Genomic DNA, 15,000 nt, shown 5'->3' with positions numbered 1-15,000 from the left:
ACATGAGTGGCAGGTGAAAGAGAGTTCAGGCCAGACCGGGAACACATTCTGTTATTTTTTCACTTAGTATTTATTTACCTCAGTCTGGGAGGCCAGCGGGCAAGGCACAAAAAAATAATTGTTTCCTTAAAATAAAAATATAGACAAACATACACAGACCCACTGACAGACGTAAGTTTATGTATACATATTTTGAATGCGTTATCTTTGCTGATGCACAAGGTGTTCGGTAAACATGTTGTGATGTTAGGGTGTGTGTGTGTGGGGGGGGCGGGTGCACTTTCATCCTGAATTGGCCCAACATCACCACTCTTGTATATATCTTTCCCCACTTTGTTTGTGAGGACACACAGTTTTCATCATTCTCTTTCTCTCTCTCTCTCTTCGCTCTCCCTCTTGCCCTGCCAGCACACAGACACACACACACACACACACACACACACACACACACACACACACACACACACACACAACCGTGTGTGGATGTGCGATCCATCGAGCATAGTTCAGGTCGTTCAAGGGGAAGTTGTGAAACGTAAAATTTTGTGGTGCTGAAACGTTTAGACTTACAAGAAGAATATCTCAACAAAATGAGAAAATAAATCTTGCATACTACTGTCATTAATTACATCCACAGGCTTGGCAAGCACAGAGTTGGAAGACTGTGTTCTGTGCATCACAACACAACTCAACAAATGGTTCACACTCAATTTGGAATGACCTTAGAAGGACACCAGGGTCGTACAGACTTGGATGACATTGAATTGTTTCCCTTTTTGTTTCTGTCCGTATTGGGTGTGTGTCTGGTGTGTATTTTTGTCTGGTGTGTGTGTGTGTGTGCGTGTGTGTGTGTGTGTGTGTGTGTGTGTGTGTGTTTGTCTGGTGTGTGTGTGTGTGTGTGTGTGTGTGTGCGTGTGTGTGTGTGTGTGTCCTCTAGGTCTTCCTTCCAGCTGGATCTAGCAGTGTGGTTCTCCAGCCTCTGGTCCCTGACACCTGGTACAAGGTGACCCTCACCCCGCTGTACCCCGACGGCCACGACGGCATCAGCGCCGCGGTGCAGGGGGCCACACGTAAGACACACACACACATACACATACACACACACACACACACACACACATACATCATGCATACACACACACACACACACACACACACATCATGCATAAACACACACACACACACACACACACACACACACACACACACACACACACACACACACACACACACATATATCGGCGGACACAAACACAAACACACATACATGAACAGACACACCCAAAATCACAATAGATAAGAGTTTAAGAGTTTCAATATGTTTTTTGGCTAATGAATAAGAAGTTGATCACCGATTACAACCGCACGGATTGTCATTTGCTGGAGAGCATGATGTAAAACTTCTAATCCGCTCCTTTCATACTCACACACGCTCCCAGAAGGCGAGCGTCACTGAGAGTGATGACAAATACAGATTCCTCTTTTAATTATGGTAATGAAGGTCATTTGTAATCACATGGGCCCCCCCCGCTATCACAACAGTGAATAACCCTTGCAGGCTCTAATGGATTCTGCTCCAACGTGCTCTGGATGGCTGCCAATGATTAGCAAATGCAATCAAAGGAGAAACAAGGGTTGAAAGATGTGTCACGTTCTGTACGGATGCATAGACATGCATTCAGATGTTTGACGTTTTTGTAATTTAACCGTCCTTTATTCCTCCAGGTTTATCACCTTGAGATTAATTATCTCTTTGACGAGCCAATTTGAGTAGTAGTCAATGAAGCTTTTGTTTCAGAAAACGTCACAACTCCACAGTAGCACACTGTAGAACACAATAAGGGTACGATTTGGGTTTATTCTACTTCGTTTAAGAATGCTTGATTCTGATTGGCTGGGAGGAGGGCATTAACCCGGCAGGTTGCCCGCTGACTTGTCGGTTGTACTTGCTGCTGACTGAGCACAGCGTCATCAAATAGTAGATCAATACGCCACTTGTATTTTTTTTCTATCACAGAAATTTCAAACATGACATTGAAATTTCAAACATTGTAAAAATAAACCTTGTTTAAAAAAGTTTCTAAAATGTGTCGGAAATCTATCAGAGGGTCAGTAGCAACAATATAATGTAGCAACTACGTTATTAAACTAGTGATCAGATGCAGCCTTGTGTGATTGCTATGGAAACTAATTAGCTACAGCTGAGCTAACGTTATTCACCATAGTTCTAAAGGGGACTACTTTTACTTAGGGGAACACAATTCACAGCACTATCCAAAGCAATGTAAACTGTCACGCCACAGCCATTCTCGGACCTTGTGAAAACCATCGATGTGGTACACCCCTGAAGCCTGTATGTGCGTGCTCATATCAAGGGGGATCTCTGGTTTGTTGCATCTGAGCCGGTTGTGATCCAGTAAACAGAACAGAGAACAGAAAAAGAGTCGACTGGCGACCAAATCCCTGATTGTGATTGCCTTTCTATCACCAGTACCGCTCTCATCGCCTAGCAACCTGCGCGTGTCAGAGGAGTGGTACAACCGCTTCAGGCTGACCTGGGACCCGCCCACCTCTCCCCCTACCGGGTACCGGATAGTCTACCAGCCCATGACTGGTAGGGAACGCCCACACACACACACACACACACACACACACACACACACACACACACAGAAGCACACACAGAAGCACACACACACACACACACACACACACACACACACACACACACCGACAGAAGCACACACACACACACACACACACACACACACACACATGCACGCGCACACTCACACTTATACTCACACACACACACTCAGGTCTGATCTATTCATACATTTATGCATTATATTTGTCGTTATTAAAGTGAATTATTTTCATGTAAATAAGTTTAAGACAGTATCGCTGCCTGAGGAGACAATGGTGATGATAATGGTGATTGAGACGATATGGCCCGCTGATGAAAGCCCTTGCATTTTCAGCATTCCTGCATCGACCAGCCAAGTGTAAAGTAATGAGGTTCCTTGATAGATTTATGATAGCGATTTTGATAAAATATGTAACACGAGTCCTCTCCAGAGCAGTTTTTCTGCTCATGGCTACTGTAGAAACATGGTGACTCGACAGGGCGGGCTCCCTGGCAGAGGACCCGCTCCCTATGTAGACATAAAGGGCTCATTGCTAAATAACAAAAACACTACTATATCCTATTTTCATGGGATTACACAATTACACAATTAAAACACACTGACGAATAGTATATTCCCTTTCTGCCAGCTCCGTTCGGCTAGATGCCACTAAATTCTGCACTACACACTTCAAAGTCTTTAATAACTGAATTTACGGTCTTTAGAGAAAGGAGATACTCATGTAACACTCTGGGTCTCTCCTCTGAATAAGAGCCTGTAATGTTCAATACCCTCTTCCCACATCGACTGTCACAATCTCGCTATTGTACGCTTTCTCTCTCTGAAGCTACAGAGAGGAATATCTGCTCCTCAGGCTCTCTGGCTTTTCAGCTCTCCTTGAAGATCCCAGAGGAAACATGGAGTCATTCTGATGCTCTTTTAATATTGAACACACGTCTGCTATACGGGGGAAGTATCGAGGGTCTGGCACCTCAGAGAACTACAGCCATATGCTTGAATCTGTGCTCTTTTAAGCTCGAGAGCGAACCCGCTGTGGAGTTAAGTGACGCCGGCCCTGGAGCCAGTGCTGGGCCGTATATATACATATTCCCATGCCCCCTTTCGTGGTTTAAAAACAACAGAATCTATTATGAGCTTCCAAGATTGAACGTGTGACAATTTCATCCATTATTTAGCCTCACTGCGAGTCGAGGTTTGTGTTAGTGCTGTTTCCATGGCTGCGTCCGCTCATGTCAACGCGGTTGACTTGTGGTCCAGAGGCTTCCGGGAGCCCTCAGTGTTCTCCCTCACCACGAGTCAGTCTGGTCACAGGGCTTAAGCTGCGGGGGGAAACGCATGGCAGCGGGGCTACCGTGCTCTCTGGGATGGAATATGGTTGAAGCGCTAATGTTTGTTTGCTTAAATATTCCAACTATTAACAAAGAGTTGGATTATGACTCTCTCTCTCTCTCTCTCTCTCTCTCTCTCCATCTCTCTCTATCACGCTCTCCCCTCTCTCCAGACTCATTTGCAAGGTTAATAAACATTGACATTGACAAAGCAGCTTAAATTAAATCAAAGACAAATGACAAAGTATTTAAAAAAAATACAATGACTATAAAGTACCAGTGATGTATGTACAGTTTAACACACAATGCTCTCTTTCGCTCTCAATTCAATTCAATTCAATTCAATCAAAAAAGCTTTATTGGCATGCACTGCAAATGTTTGCATTGCCAAAGCTGGTGAACATTAAAATTAAAAAGGGATAGAAAATAAAATAAAAATCTCTCTCTCTCTCTCTCTCTCTCTCTCTCTCTCTCTCTCTCTCTTCCCCTCTCTCTACCACTCTCTCTGGCTCTCTCTCTCTCTCTCTCTCTCTCTCTCTCTCTCTCTCTCTCTCTCGCTCTCTCTCTCTCTGGCTCTCTCTCTCTCTCTCTCTCTCTCTCTCTCTCTCTCTCTGACTCTCTCTCTCTCTCCCTCTCTCTACCTCTCTCTCGCCCAGCCCCAGCCCCAGCCCTGGACACAGTGGTCGGAGCGAACGTCAACTCCGTGCTCATCCCCAACCTGCAGAGCGGGACGCAGTACTCGGTCCAAGTGAGCGCGTCCTTCCCCACCACACACAGCGAACCCATCCTGGGCACCGCCAAGACCTGTAAGTCATGTGATCCTCTGGGACCACAGCAACCCTAGCAACACATATCACTATTGAATTGTATAAATGTTTGAATTGGTAAGAGACTCATTCTCTTCATTTACGTTGTACATAGTGATTCAGTGAAAACAAAACGTTCATGTCGATTGGTTTTGATACAATACATTATACAAAGTTATAGTATAAATGCACTTAATGCATAAATGTGCACTGATGTTGATGTTTTTCTAATGAGCTGCTTTACTCTGTATGGTTTTCATTAGATGCACATTGGGTAGACTAGGGGTCTACCCAATTGGGTAGTAATTGCAATAGGAAGCTCCACCCAAACTAATTGGTCAGGCCGCAAGTTTGTCACACATAAAACAGTGACTGCAAAAGTAATAAAATAAATAAAAAACATGTTTGAAGGGGCCCCAGTGTTCTCTAGACCAGGGGCCCACAGTGTTCTCTAGACCAGGGGCCCACAGTGTTCTCTAGACCAGGAGCCCACAGTGTTCTCTAGACCAGGAGCCCACAGTGTTCTCTAGACCAGGAGCCCACAGTGTTCTCTAGACCAGGGGCCCACAGTGTTCTCTAGACCAGGGGCCCACAGTGTTCTCTAGACCAGGAGCCCACAGTGTTCTCTAGACCAGGGGCCCCAGTGTTCTCTAGACCAGGGGCCCCAGTGTTCTCTAGACCAGGAGCCCACAGTGTTCTCTAGACCAGGAGCCCACAGTGTTCTCTAGACCAGGGGCCCACAGTGTTCTCTAGACCAGGGGCCCCAGTGTTCTCTAGACCAGGGGCCCCAGTGTTCTCTAGACCAGGGGCCCACCGTGTTCTCTAGACCAGGGGCCCCAGTGTTCTCTAGACCAGGGGCCCCAGTGTTCTCTAGACCAGGAGCCCACAGTGTTCTCTAGACCAGGAGCCCACAGTGTTCTCTAGACCAGGAGCCCACAGTGTTCTCTAGACAAGGGGCCCACAGTGTTCTCTAGACAAGGGGCCCACAGTGTTCTCTAGACCAGGGGCCCCAGTGTTCTCTAGACAAGGGGCCCACAGTGTTCTCTAGATCGGGGGGTCAGTGTTGTCCAGATCAGAGGTCCTAGTCATTTCTAGTGCAGGATCTAGATACAAGATAAACCCGTAGAAGGGTGTGATGAGAATAAAGCAATGAGAGACAGAAGGGGGTACAATATGCACACCTAGCTCTCTGATACGATGCGGGTGTAATTGCTATGGAAACTTGGCCAATAGATAAACAGACAGACATTGGTATTCTCCACTCAAAGGAAGCGAGGGGTGCCGCCTGCATAGAGATTCTGAAATAGTGGGTGCAGCAGGGATGGATGCAGACTCAAGGACCTTTCTCAACTAAAACAACAGAGAGATTGTGTGTGTGTGTGTGTGTGTGTGTGTGTGTGTGTGTGTGTGTGTGTGTTTATTCCTTACATGTTTTGTCTTCTGTTTTCAGTTACTAAAACGTAAGTCTTGTCAATCAACACCAACCAATTAAAATCATGCATGCAATACTAAATTAAAGCGTGCCTTTTCCAATGGAAGGATTTGAGGTCATGCGTGTACAAAAACGTCAAAAGAGATTTGCCTCAGATCCTCTATCGTGAGCAGCATGGGGCACACAGTTAGCCTGCGTCACAGACCCAACTCTGACTCAGAGTTGGAGAGAAGGTTCTTGGCGCGCAGCTTTGCACCCTGGCTTCCTCTTTATCCCTCCTCTTTAAATCAAGTGGCCAGGCTGTGCAGCAGATACTACAGACGCCTACAGAATGCATCAGAGTCTGCCTATGGCACATTTAACACAAGGTAATGGGTGAGAAGGTTAGTTCTGGCTCTTTTTTAGAGTTCTTTTTTTTAAGAGACTTTTATAGTCAACAGAAGTAAAAAAAAAAAAATCAAGGACATTTTGTCAGTTAGGCTTTTGTGGAAACAAGCAAATAAAAATGTTTCCTAAATCTTCTTCCTTGTGGCGTTAGTTTTAGCATATGGACCCTCGTTGTAAAAACGAAGAGCAGGACTTCCTAGGGATTAACTAAGGACTGTCTTTAACCGGTCTTCCCTTTTTTATTTGAAGAAATAAGAACATTCTGGCCACCAAGATTGAAAGCCATTTGAAAGCCTCGACTTCTGTCTGACCTTTATCAGAAAGTGTGTGTGTGTGTGTGTGTGTATGTGTATGTGTATGTGTGTGTGTGTGTGTGTGTGTGTGTGTGTGTGTGTGTGTGTGTGTGTGTGTGTGTGTGCGTGTGTGCGTGTGTGTGTGTATTTGTGTGGCCTCCTGTGTTTTATATGTGCATGCGCACCTTAAAACATGGGTGTATGCAACATGCATGCACAGAATCTCAGGTATGTTGCAGTTTCAGTGCAGGTATATAGTACATGCATTTCTATACTTAACACGTGCATGCCTTTGTTTAATATGGTAATATGGTAATAGGGTGTGTTTAAATGCATTATTTACCCTCATCTTCAATGTGACACGTGGCATATGGTTCCTGCATAAAATATCCATGTAATTGCAGGCGGGAGCCTGGTGTATTGTAATTCATACCATCAGCAAGTTTTCTTCAATAATGAGAGAACTTAGAGAGTCAGAGCATACAGAGGGCAGAGTGCCATTGAGTAGAGAGAATAAAGTAGAGAGAGAGAGTGAAGGGGGAAAGAGAGAGAGAGAGAGAGAGAGGGAGAGAGAGAGAGAGAGAGAGAGACACAAAGAGTGAGAGAGACGGAGACAGAGAGTGAGCAGTGTGCCATAGTATAGTGAAACTTAAGAATAGAGTGACAGAGAACAGAGAGAGAGAGAGAGAGGCTCAAAGACAGACAGAGAGAGAGAAAGAGGGCAGAGTGCCGTAGACTCTAGAGTATAATGAGTAAAGTTGTAAAGTAGGCGGAAAGTGAGAGAGAGCAAGAGAGAGAGAGACAGAGAGAGAGAGAAAAGGTGAGAGCATGATAGAGAGCGTGAGAGAGAGTGAGAGAGCAAGAACACAGAGAGACGGCAGGTCTTCCCTTGGAGAGTTGGTTGCTATCCGCGCTGCACTCACATCTGAATTCAAAGCCGGTTTTAATTCTGTGCATCAGCGCTCAGCACTTTACTGCCTGCGACAGCTTAGCATCACAATCTGACTGGCGTGTTTCATTCTGCTGATCTTTGAACCCTGTATCCCCCCCCCCCCCCCCCCCCGCTGGGGCTGACTTTGCATTATTCAGCCACAATATCCCAAAAGACGGTCGATTAAAGATGATGGATGTTTACTTGATCACTTTTTATGGAAGCATTTAAGATTTCTTGAAAGGCACCAGGCTGGTCTCGGTGCAAAGTCTCAGTCTTTCATCTCTGCCTCTCTCGTGTTCCTTTTGTCCTTTGTAGTGGTTCAACTGAAATAAATAAAGGAGGGATCGAGACCATAGATTGAAGTGCCAGACCCACTTTGGGATTGTTAACATCTCTCTCTCTCTCTCTCTCTCTCTCTCTCTCTGTCTCTCTCGCTCTCTCTCTCTCTGACCATCCTGTTCCTCTTCTTAGTATTCCTGGGGGTGTCTGGCCTGGGCACGTACCAGGTCCGTCCCAACAGCATGTGTGTCCAATGGCAGCCGCTGTCCCAGGCCACCATGTACAGAGCATCTATACAATCCACGCTCAGTAAGTACCAAAAAAATATATAAAGCATTTACATTATATGTGTGTGTGTGTGTGTGCGTGCGTGCATGCGTGTGTGTGCATGTGTGTCTTAACACAACATTGCATTGCGCTTCTTTTATCAAGGTCATGTGACTTTCTTCTTACCTCCGAATACAGAAGGGCATCGTTGCCACTGTGTGTGGAATATTGATTTGGTCCATTTATAATCAATTGAGCTGGCTAGACGGTGTGCTTCTGTAGACACTTGACAGAGCTCTAAACGAGGGGGAGCGCATTACTTTTACCCCCCTCAGCTAAAGATACGTATCCCTCGTTGGGAAGCTACTTAAGGTTTGGATCACGCAACACAATGGGAGCACTCGTGGGTCCGTCACACACAAGTTTCGGTGGGCTTTTAGGACAAAACGGTTCACTGTTGTCGCCAATGTCTTTTTAATTAGAAGAAGCCCAGTGGTCACAGAGTTGCTCCAAAAGCTTTAAAAGCAACTGAAGAAATGCATTATAGAAGACTCACAGAAAATGGAAGTGTTCCCAAGCCTGTTTGGTCAAAGAGTATCATGAATAAAAACATCAAACATTTAATACAATTAAAAAACTGAATGAGACTTGTGTTTCTTCAGGCTTTTTGTTTTGTGTAGTTTTCACTATTAATCTACACAATATCTTCATACTCGGCGTGTGAAAAAATGTCAGTGTGCAATCAGTCTGCACTTGATTAGCTGGACTGATGGATTATAGTATGATGTTTACGAGACACTAAATTACAATAAATTACATTACATAAACAAAAAGACTGAGACACAGGACGGCTACAGAATGTCCATCACAATGACATTGTGAAGATATATGTGACATATGAAGATCAAGTACCATCTTTGCTTGAATCATTTAGTTGTTTTTGAAACACAAAACAGTCTTGAACATGAAACACCATTCCTTGCTGATTTCTGCCTAATTAAACCCAGAGGATATCCAACCGTTTCGGAGCTGGATTTCACGCTTGACATCAAACACAAAACATGCCCCAAATTCTGACAGGTGTTGAACGAGTGCCTTTCCACACGCTCCCTGTTGTTGTAATTACCTGAGTTATTTGAATATAATCTCATCCGCTGATCTCCTAACAACCCAACTCACCTCCCTGGCCTTCAAATGGCACAATGAAAATGTTCCATATTTATCAAGTAGAGTAGAGTTAAGAGAGAGAGTAAGGTAAACCAATAATGATGTCACGTAAAAGGCTGATAGCCAATCAGAAGCGAGTTGACTGTCCCTGCCGGTAAATACTAAAGGTAAGCCATCACTCTTTGTTTCTAAAGGATGCTGGGTAACGTGCAATATAATTACACGCTATGTTGTTGATGAACAGGCATACCTGGCATCGAGGCTCACGGTGTTTCTAGGCAAGGAATTAGGAACAAAGACAGGTGAACTAGAGTTGATGGATGATTGCATCCTTTTTCATTTGAATTAGTCCCACACAAAAAGAAATTGTGCTGTGCCACCATGTCTGAGATAACAATCAAATCAGTATCTCCCGTTTACAGAGCAGACTGCACAAATTACGGCAAAAGTGAAGCACGACCTGTAAAAACTGAAACTGTGCAGAGTGCTGCTGAGACATTGTCAAAATAAAAAGGTTTATCTCAATTTATGTTTAATATTTACATTTCCCAGTGCAGAGATGGCACATCTGAACAAAGTGCATTTTAAACGGAACATAAGCCTAATACTTTGTTATGGACCACACAGTCCAGTAGTCAGTATATCCGATGTTCCCGGAAGAGGTCTTCCGATGTTCCTCGAGGGATTAGGAATTGTAATGAGCTAGGTCCCGTGTGCCGTCTTCAAGGCCTCGGCGCATGTAACGAGTCTGTGGAGTGAAGGCAGTGCCAGACACCAATCATTCTTAGCCTTCCGGGGGCCGGTAAGGACAGGGGACGGATGAGAGACACAATGCCGTTCGGTGCAGATCCGGTTGACCACCCCGAGCACCAGGGTCATCAGGGAACTGTGGGTACAGGGAGTACCAGCGGAGCGATCCGTTGAGTGGCACGGTGTGTGCTCGCTGAGCGTATGCACCCCCAGACGTGAGGCCTCATCCTGAATCCTGCACAGAGGTTTAGCAGGAGTGCAGTACCGGTCGGCCAAGCCTGGAAAGCATCGCGGTCATTCGGCCGTGAGATGACCGGAACCTGAAGACACATGTCTAAAAGTGTCTAAAAGAGAAAAATCCCAGACGCAGCGCTTTTATTGTTTCTTTCTGCTTCTGTTCCTGCCTCGTTCACGACGTCTAGGAATCGTTTGGGCTCGCCCGTGCAAGGTAGTCGCTCACGGACGGGATGGTTTTATAGAGCAGGGAGAGCTTTTTAGGAGAACCGTTAGACACGTCAGTAATAGTTTGAATCGTTTCTGACACGTTTTCTAAGTAGCAGCTTTACGGCAGGACCGCGGTGAGACAGGGCAGGTTTCAGATTTCCAGTTTCCACCGTCTGCTGTATTCCCCAGTGAACTCCTTATGCAAAAAAAGATGCAAAAAAATGAAAATGTGCATCCTAGGAAAAGTCGGATTTTGACAATAGACCCCTTTAATCATTTCACGTAATCTACAGGGATAAAACGGTTAATCTGTTGAACCCAGCTCCAAAGATAATTAAGATGGTATCTCAGCCGTAATCAGAATCCAGGTGGAGAACACAATCCCACCCAAATGGATTGTTTTCATAAACAAAGCCCAACCGTGACCACTGTGGTCTTTGTATCCTCCGGAGCCATGTGCGTGGCACATGTGTAGATGTATTGTATCTTTTCTGGGTTTTGGAAGCAAAAGGCTAGGGAACCAATCTGTTGCGTTGGCTGGTTGCTCCTGGGCGTCTTTTTGCCTGGATCTTGACATTTTGACCGAGGGAATGGAAGAACACATATCTCCTGCAAATGGTTTCATTCAAAGCCTGTCGACAGCATCAGCATTAGAGGACACATACAAGAACTACCGTAGGTGTGGGTGCCTTTATACGTCTGGTGTGTGTGCATGAGTGCATGCGTGTGTGTGTGTGTGTGTGTGTGTGTGTGTGGGTGTGTGTGTGTGTGTGTGTGGGTGTGTGTGTGTGTGTGTGTGTGCGTGCACGGGTCTGCGGGATGTGTGGACGATCGACTATAGACTATATAAGACATCCAGTTCTCTCTTATCAACAGTTCTCTGGAAATGTCTGGCACCATGGTCATCGTGGTTACAGCTTGTTTTGTGCTTTGAGAAAGCAGGAGGGAATCTGAGGGAACGAGGGGGATAAAATACAATAACCAGGTCAAATGTTTTGCAGCTGTCCGAGACCGTTTGGTAAAGCAGCCCAACCTTAGAGGATACATCTTCAATCTTTTCCCCTCATAAATGTCCAGTGTGAAACTGCTTCCTCAGGTTGCTATTCAGATGCAGACACACAAGGTACAGTGGTTCGGGAAACTTGGTGTGGGACGAAAAATAATTCCTTGTTAGACACTTTCACACCGTGGGCTGGGCAGGAACATCAAAGGATTTAGGTCTGAGGTCCGTCTTTCAATTGGAGAGAGGAAGGGCGCTATCTAGGTGCAAGGATACATTTATAAAAGGCGTATTAAATGCTTGGCCTTATTAAACTAGTGATAAAGTAAAGATGGTAATATAATCCTTAAAATTCTATTACTATGAGATTACAGGTTTAATTTTTTTCTCACATTGTGTGTGTGTGTGTGTGTGTGTGTGTGTGTGTGTGTGTGCGCGCGTGCGATAGGATTTGGAATTAATGTTTTATTAGCATCTGGGAGCCATCATATCCTTTCCAATGTAACATGGCCGTGGTTGTGACTTGTGAACAGTGGTAAGTCTGTATTCCCCGAGGGGGCTGGCGATATGAAATGTATATGATCTTTATTACAACCCTCAGGAAGGAATACTGCCATTAATTTGCCCCTAGTGAGAGAGACGGAGGAAGGAAAATGGCAGCACAGCCTTGGGGAAGCCATATATATCATACAGAATGATAATATAAAAAAAACAGGGGAAAGTGAAGATTGAATTGAGCAAGTAAAGGCCGAAGGGAAAGTAATTTAAATTTTGATTTAGTTGTTTCATTACTTTCATTAACTTTCTGTTGTAATAAAAACCTTTAAGTTAGGAATCTTGGTTTTATAATAGAGCATTTTTGGGTCATTTAAACTATGCATAATGTGAGGGTTTTCCCTGTGCAACCATAACAATTGTTTAAATTGTACCTTAAGAACCTTCTGCTCCTGAAACAAATTTGATTTGCAGCACAAAATCTAATAAATTATTTTTGAACAATATATTAAAATAAAAACATCTCAAAAGTTAAGTCTGCCGGTAAAAATATGGAAATGTTGTTTATGTTTGAATACAAAAGTTGAATAGGGCAGGTTTGAAGAAATGAGTTAGTCAGAGGGGGAAATGTCATGGTTTGTTGGTTGATTTGGTTATTAAAACCAAAGCATGTCTTAGGCATGCTTGGCAACATGGAGCACCATATTGCCATGCCCTGCAAACCTTACAATAAACCCGATTTCAACACCACCCCCCTGCATCCTCGGTCACGGAAGAGCCAGGATAAGCCCCCTAGGAGGCATGTAGCATGCGCATTGCTACACATGTATAACTCAATACATCACATGGTATTAGCAACCAGTTAAACATAGACGATTGGGATCAAAACATCAGGTTTTAAATTGGCCTATACATGCAGGCCGGCAATGGCTGCCTAAACATATTCTCTTGGAGTACTAAAGTAAACTCTGCTTTGCGACCAGCAGCTGTTCCTGGAGCCCGCGCTGATAGTATAGTAGGCCTAGATTCAGGTTTGGCGGCAGAAACTCATTTGTCATCCTTGGGCTTCAGGATGAGAGACATATCTGAGAATATAATTAACGTTAATGAAACTGACAAATGGCAGACATTAGTGTCTGTTTATGTGCACTTCCAATTTTTATGTTTGTCCTTGTCTACTTTACTCTCTACTTTACTGTTATATATTTCATAGCTCAGTGGTCACACACACACACACACACACACACACACACACACACACACACACACACACACACACACACACACACACACACACACCCAAAATCAGGAGTGCAATCACTGTCCCCCAGTTCTGTCCCTGATGTTATACTGCATCATGTTTAGAAAAGAAATGTGTAGAAAATGTGTCTTAACTGTGTGAGTTTGAAGTGGACATTACCGAGAACTGACGAGTGGCGTTCCTGTGTCACTGTTGCAGATCGCCAGAGGCAGGAAGTGAGTCTTGGGGGCGGGGCTTCTCGCCAATGCTTCCACGACCTCACACCCAGCAGCCAATACGAGATCAGCGTTCACACACGGATACGAGAGCTGGAGGGACCGGCCGTCTCTGTCACCGACATGACGAGTATGTATCGTCACCTTCCGATCTTCTTCAGATTTTCCTTTACGTTTTTTTCCCTTATTCAAGAAACAGAATTATTCTAAGCAACGCATACAACATCAACCACAACACGCATGTCCACCATTTATGTGAGGGTGAGCGGCAAACTACTGTTGCTGCATGACTTATGAGCACGGAAATCCTAGTAAACGTTCTTCTGTCGTCAAACCATCCACTGTTTGACACACGAGGCTCCTGTTAGCATTTGACATCTGGGCTGGTTCCCGCTGGGATTTGAAAGGCCAATAGAGATTATGCATGGGCATGCATTAAAGAAATACATTAAAGACAGACTGGGAAGAACCCAGTCACGTTAATCGAGTTTCTTATAAAGCAGTTCCAGCAATAGGCTGCTCCGTTTACAAAGGCACTCCATTAACCACACTATAGCCTGAATATAATCAGGTTATTCCTTTCCACATAAACACTCTCCCCCCCTCCCCCCCCCTCCCCCCCCCTCCCCCTCCCTCCCTCCCACCGTTCATCTCCCTCACCTCTCTCTTCCTCCCTGTCCTTCTTTCTCTCCCATCTTCTATCTTTCTCTCCCTCTCTCCCCCTCCCCCTCTCCCTCCCTCTCCCCCTCTCCCTCCCTCCCTCTCCCCCTCTCCTCCTCCCTCTCCCTCCCTCCCTTTCCTCCTCTCCCTCTCACTCCCTCCCTCTCTCCCTATCGCTCCCTTTCCCTCTCTCCCCCTCTCCCCCTCCCTCCCTCTCCCTCCCTCCCTCTCCTCCTCTCCCTCTCTCCCCCTCTCCCCCTCCCTCCCTCTCCCTCTCCCCCTCTCCCTCTCTCCCTCTCCTCCTCTCCCTCTCCCCCTATCCCTCTCCCTCCCTCTCCCCCTCTCCCTCTCCCCCTCTCCCTCTCTCCCTCTCCCTCTCTCCCCCTCTCCCCCTCCTTCCCTCTCCCCATCTCCTTCTCCCACTCTCCCCCTCTCCCTCCCTCCCTCTCTCCCATCCTCTCATTCTCCCACCAACCCATGCTGTTCCAGAGCAGCCAGAGGTAGCTGTTGTGGCCCATTGCCTTGCTCATGAGCCGAGTTCAAGCCCATGGGGTCCTGGGGGAGGGGGGAGGGGTCTGTCTGCTCACTGTTAAAGGACAATCACCCCTTTCCTTTAGATGCTTGGATCGTAAAT

General features: G+C 45.5%; 1 protein-coding gene across 1 annotated transcript in view; it reads left to right on the top strand.

Moving 5' to 3' along the window:
- col14a1a (collagen, type XIV, alpha 1a) overlaps window positions 1-15,000 on the top strand; it is a gene marked incomplete at its 5' end in the record, with an annotated part of 103,787 nt that overhangs the window by 41,367 nt on the left and 47,420 nt on the right. Inside the window, 5 exons of the mRNA XM_084471889.1 lie at window positions 938-1,070; window positions 2,492-2,614; window positions 4,633-4,782; window positions 8,300-8,416; window positions 13,690-13,836. Coding sequence (XP_084328015.1) covers window positions 938-1,070; window positions 2,492-2,614; window positions 4,633-4,782; window positions 8,300-8,416; window positions 13,690-13,836 — 670 coding nt within the window. The remainder of the gene's footprint in view (window positions 1-937; window positions 1,071-2,491; window positions 2,615-4,632; window positions 4,783-8,299; window positions 8,417-13,689; window positions 13,837-15,000) is intronic.

This window comes from Micromesistius poutassou, assembly GCF_964030765.1.
Source record: "Micromesistius poutassou genome assembly, chromosome: 8".
Lineage (NCBI taxonomy): Eukaryota > Metazoa > Chordata > Actinopteri > Gadiformes > Gadidae > Micromesistius > Micromesistius poutassou.
Note: the sequence above shows the minus strand (reverse complement) of the source record. Positions and strands in the feature narration are given on the sequence as shown.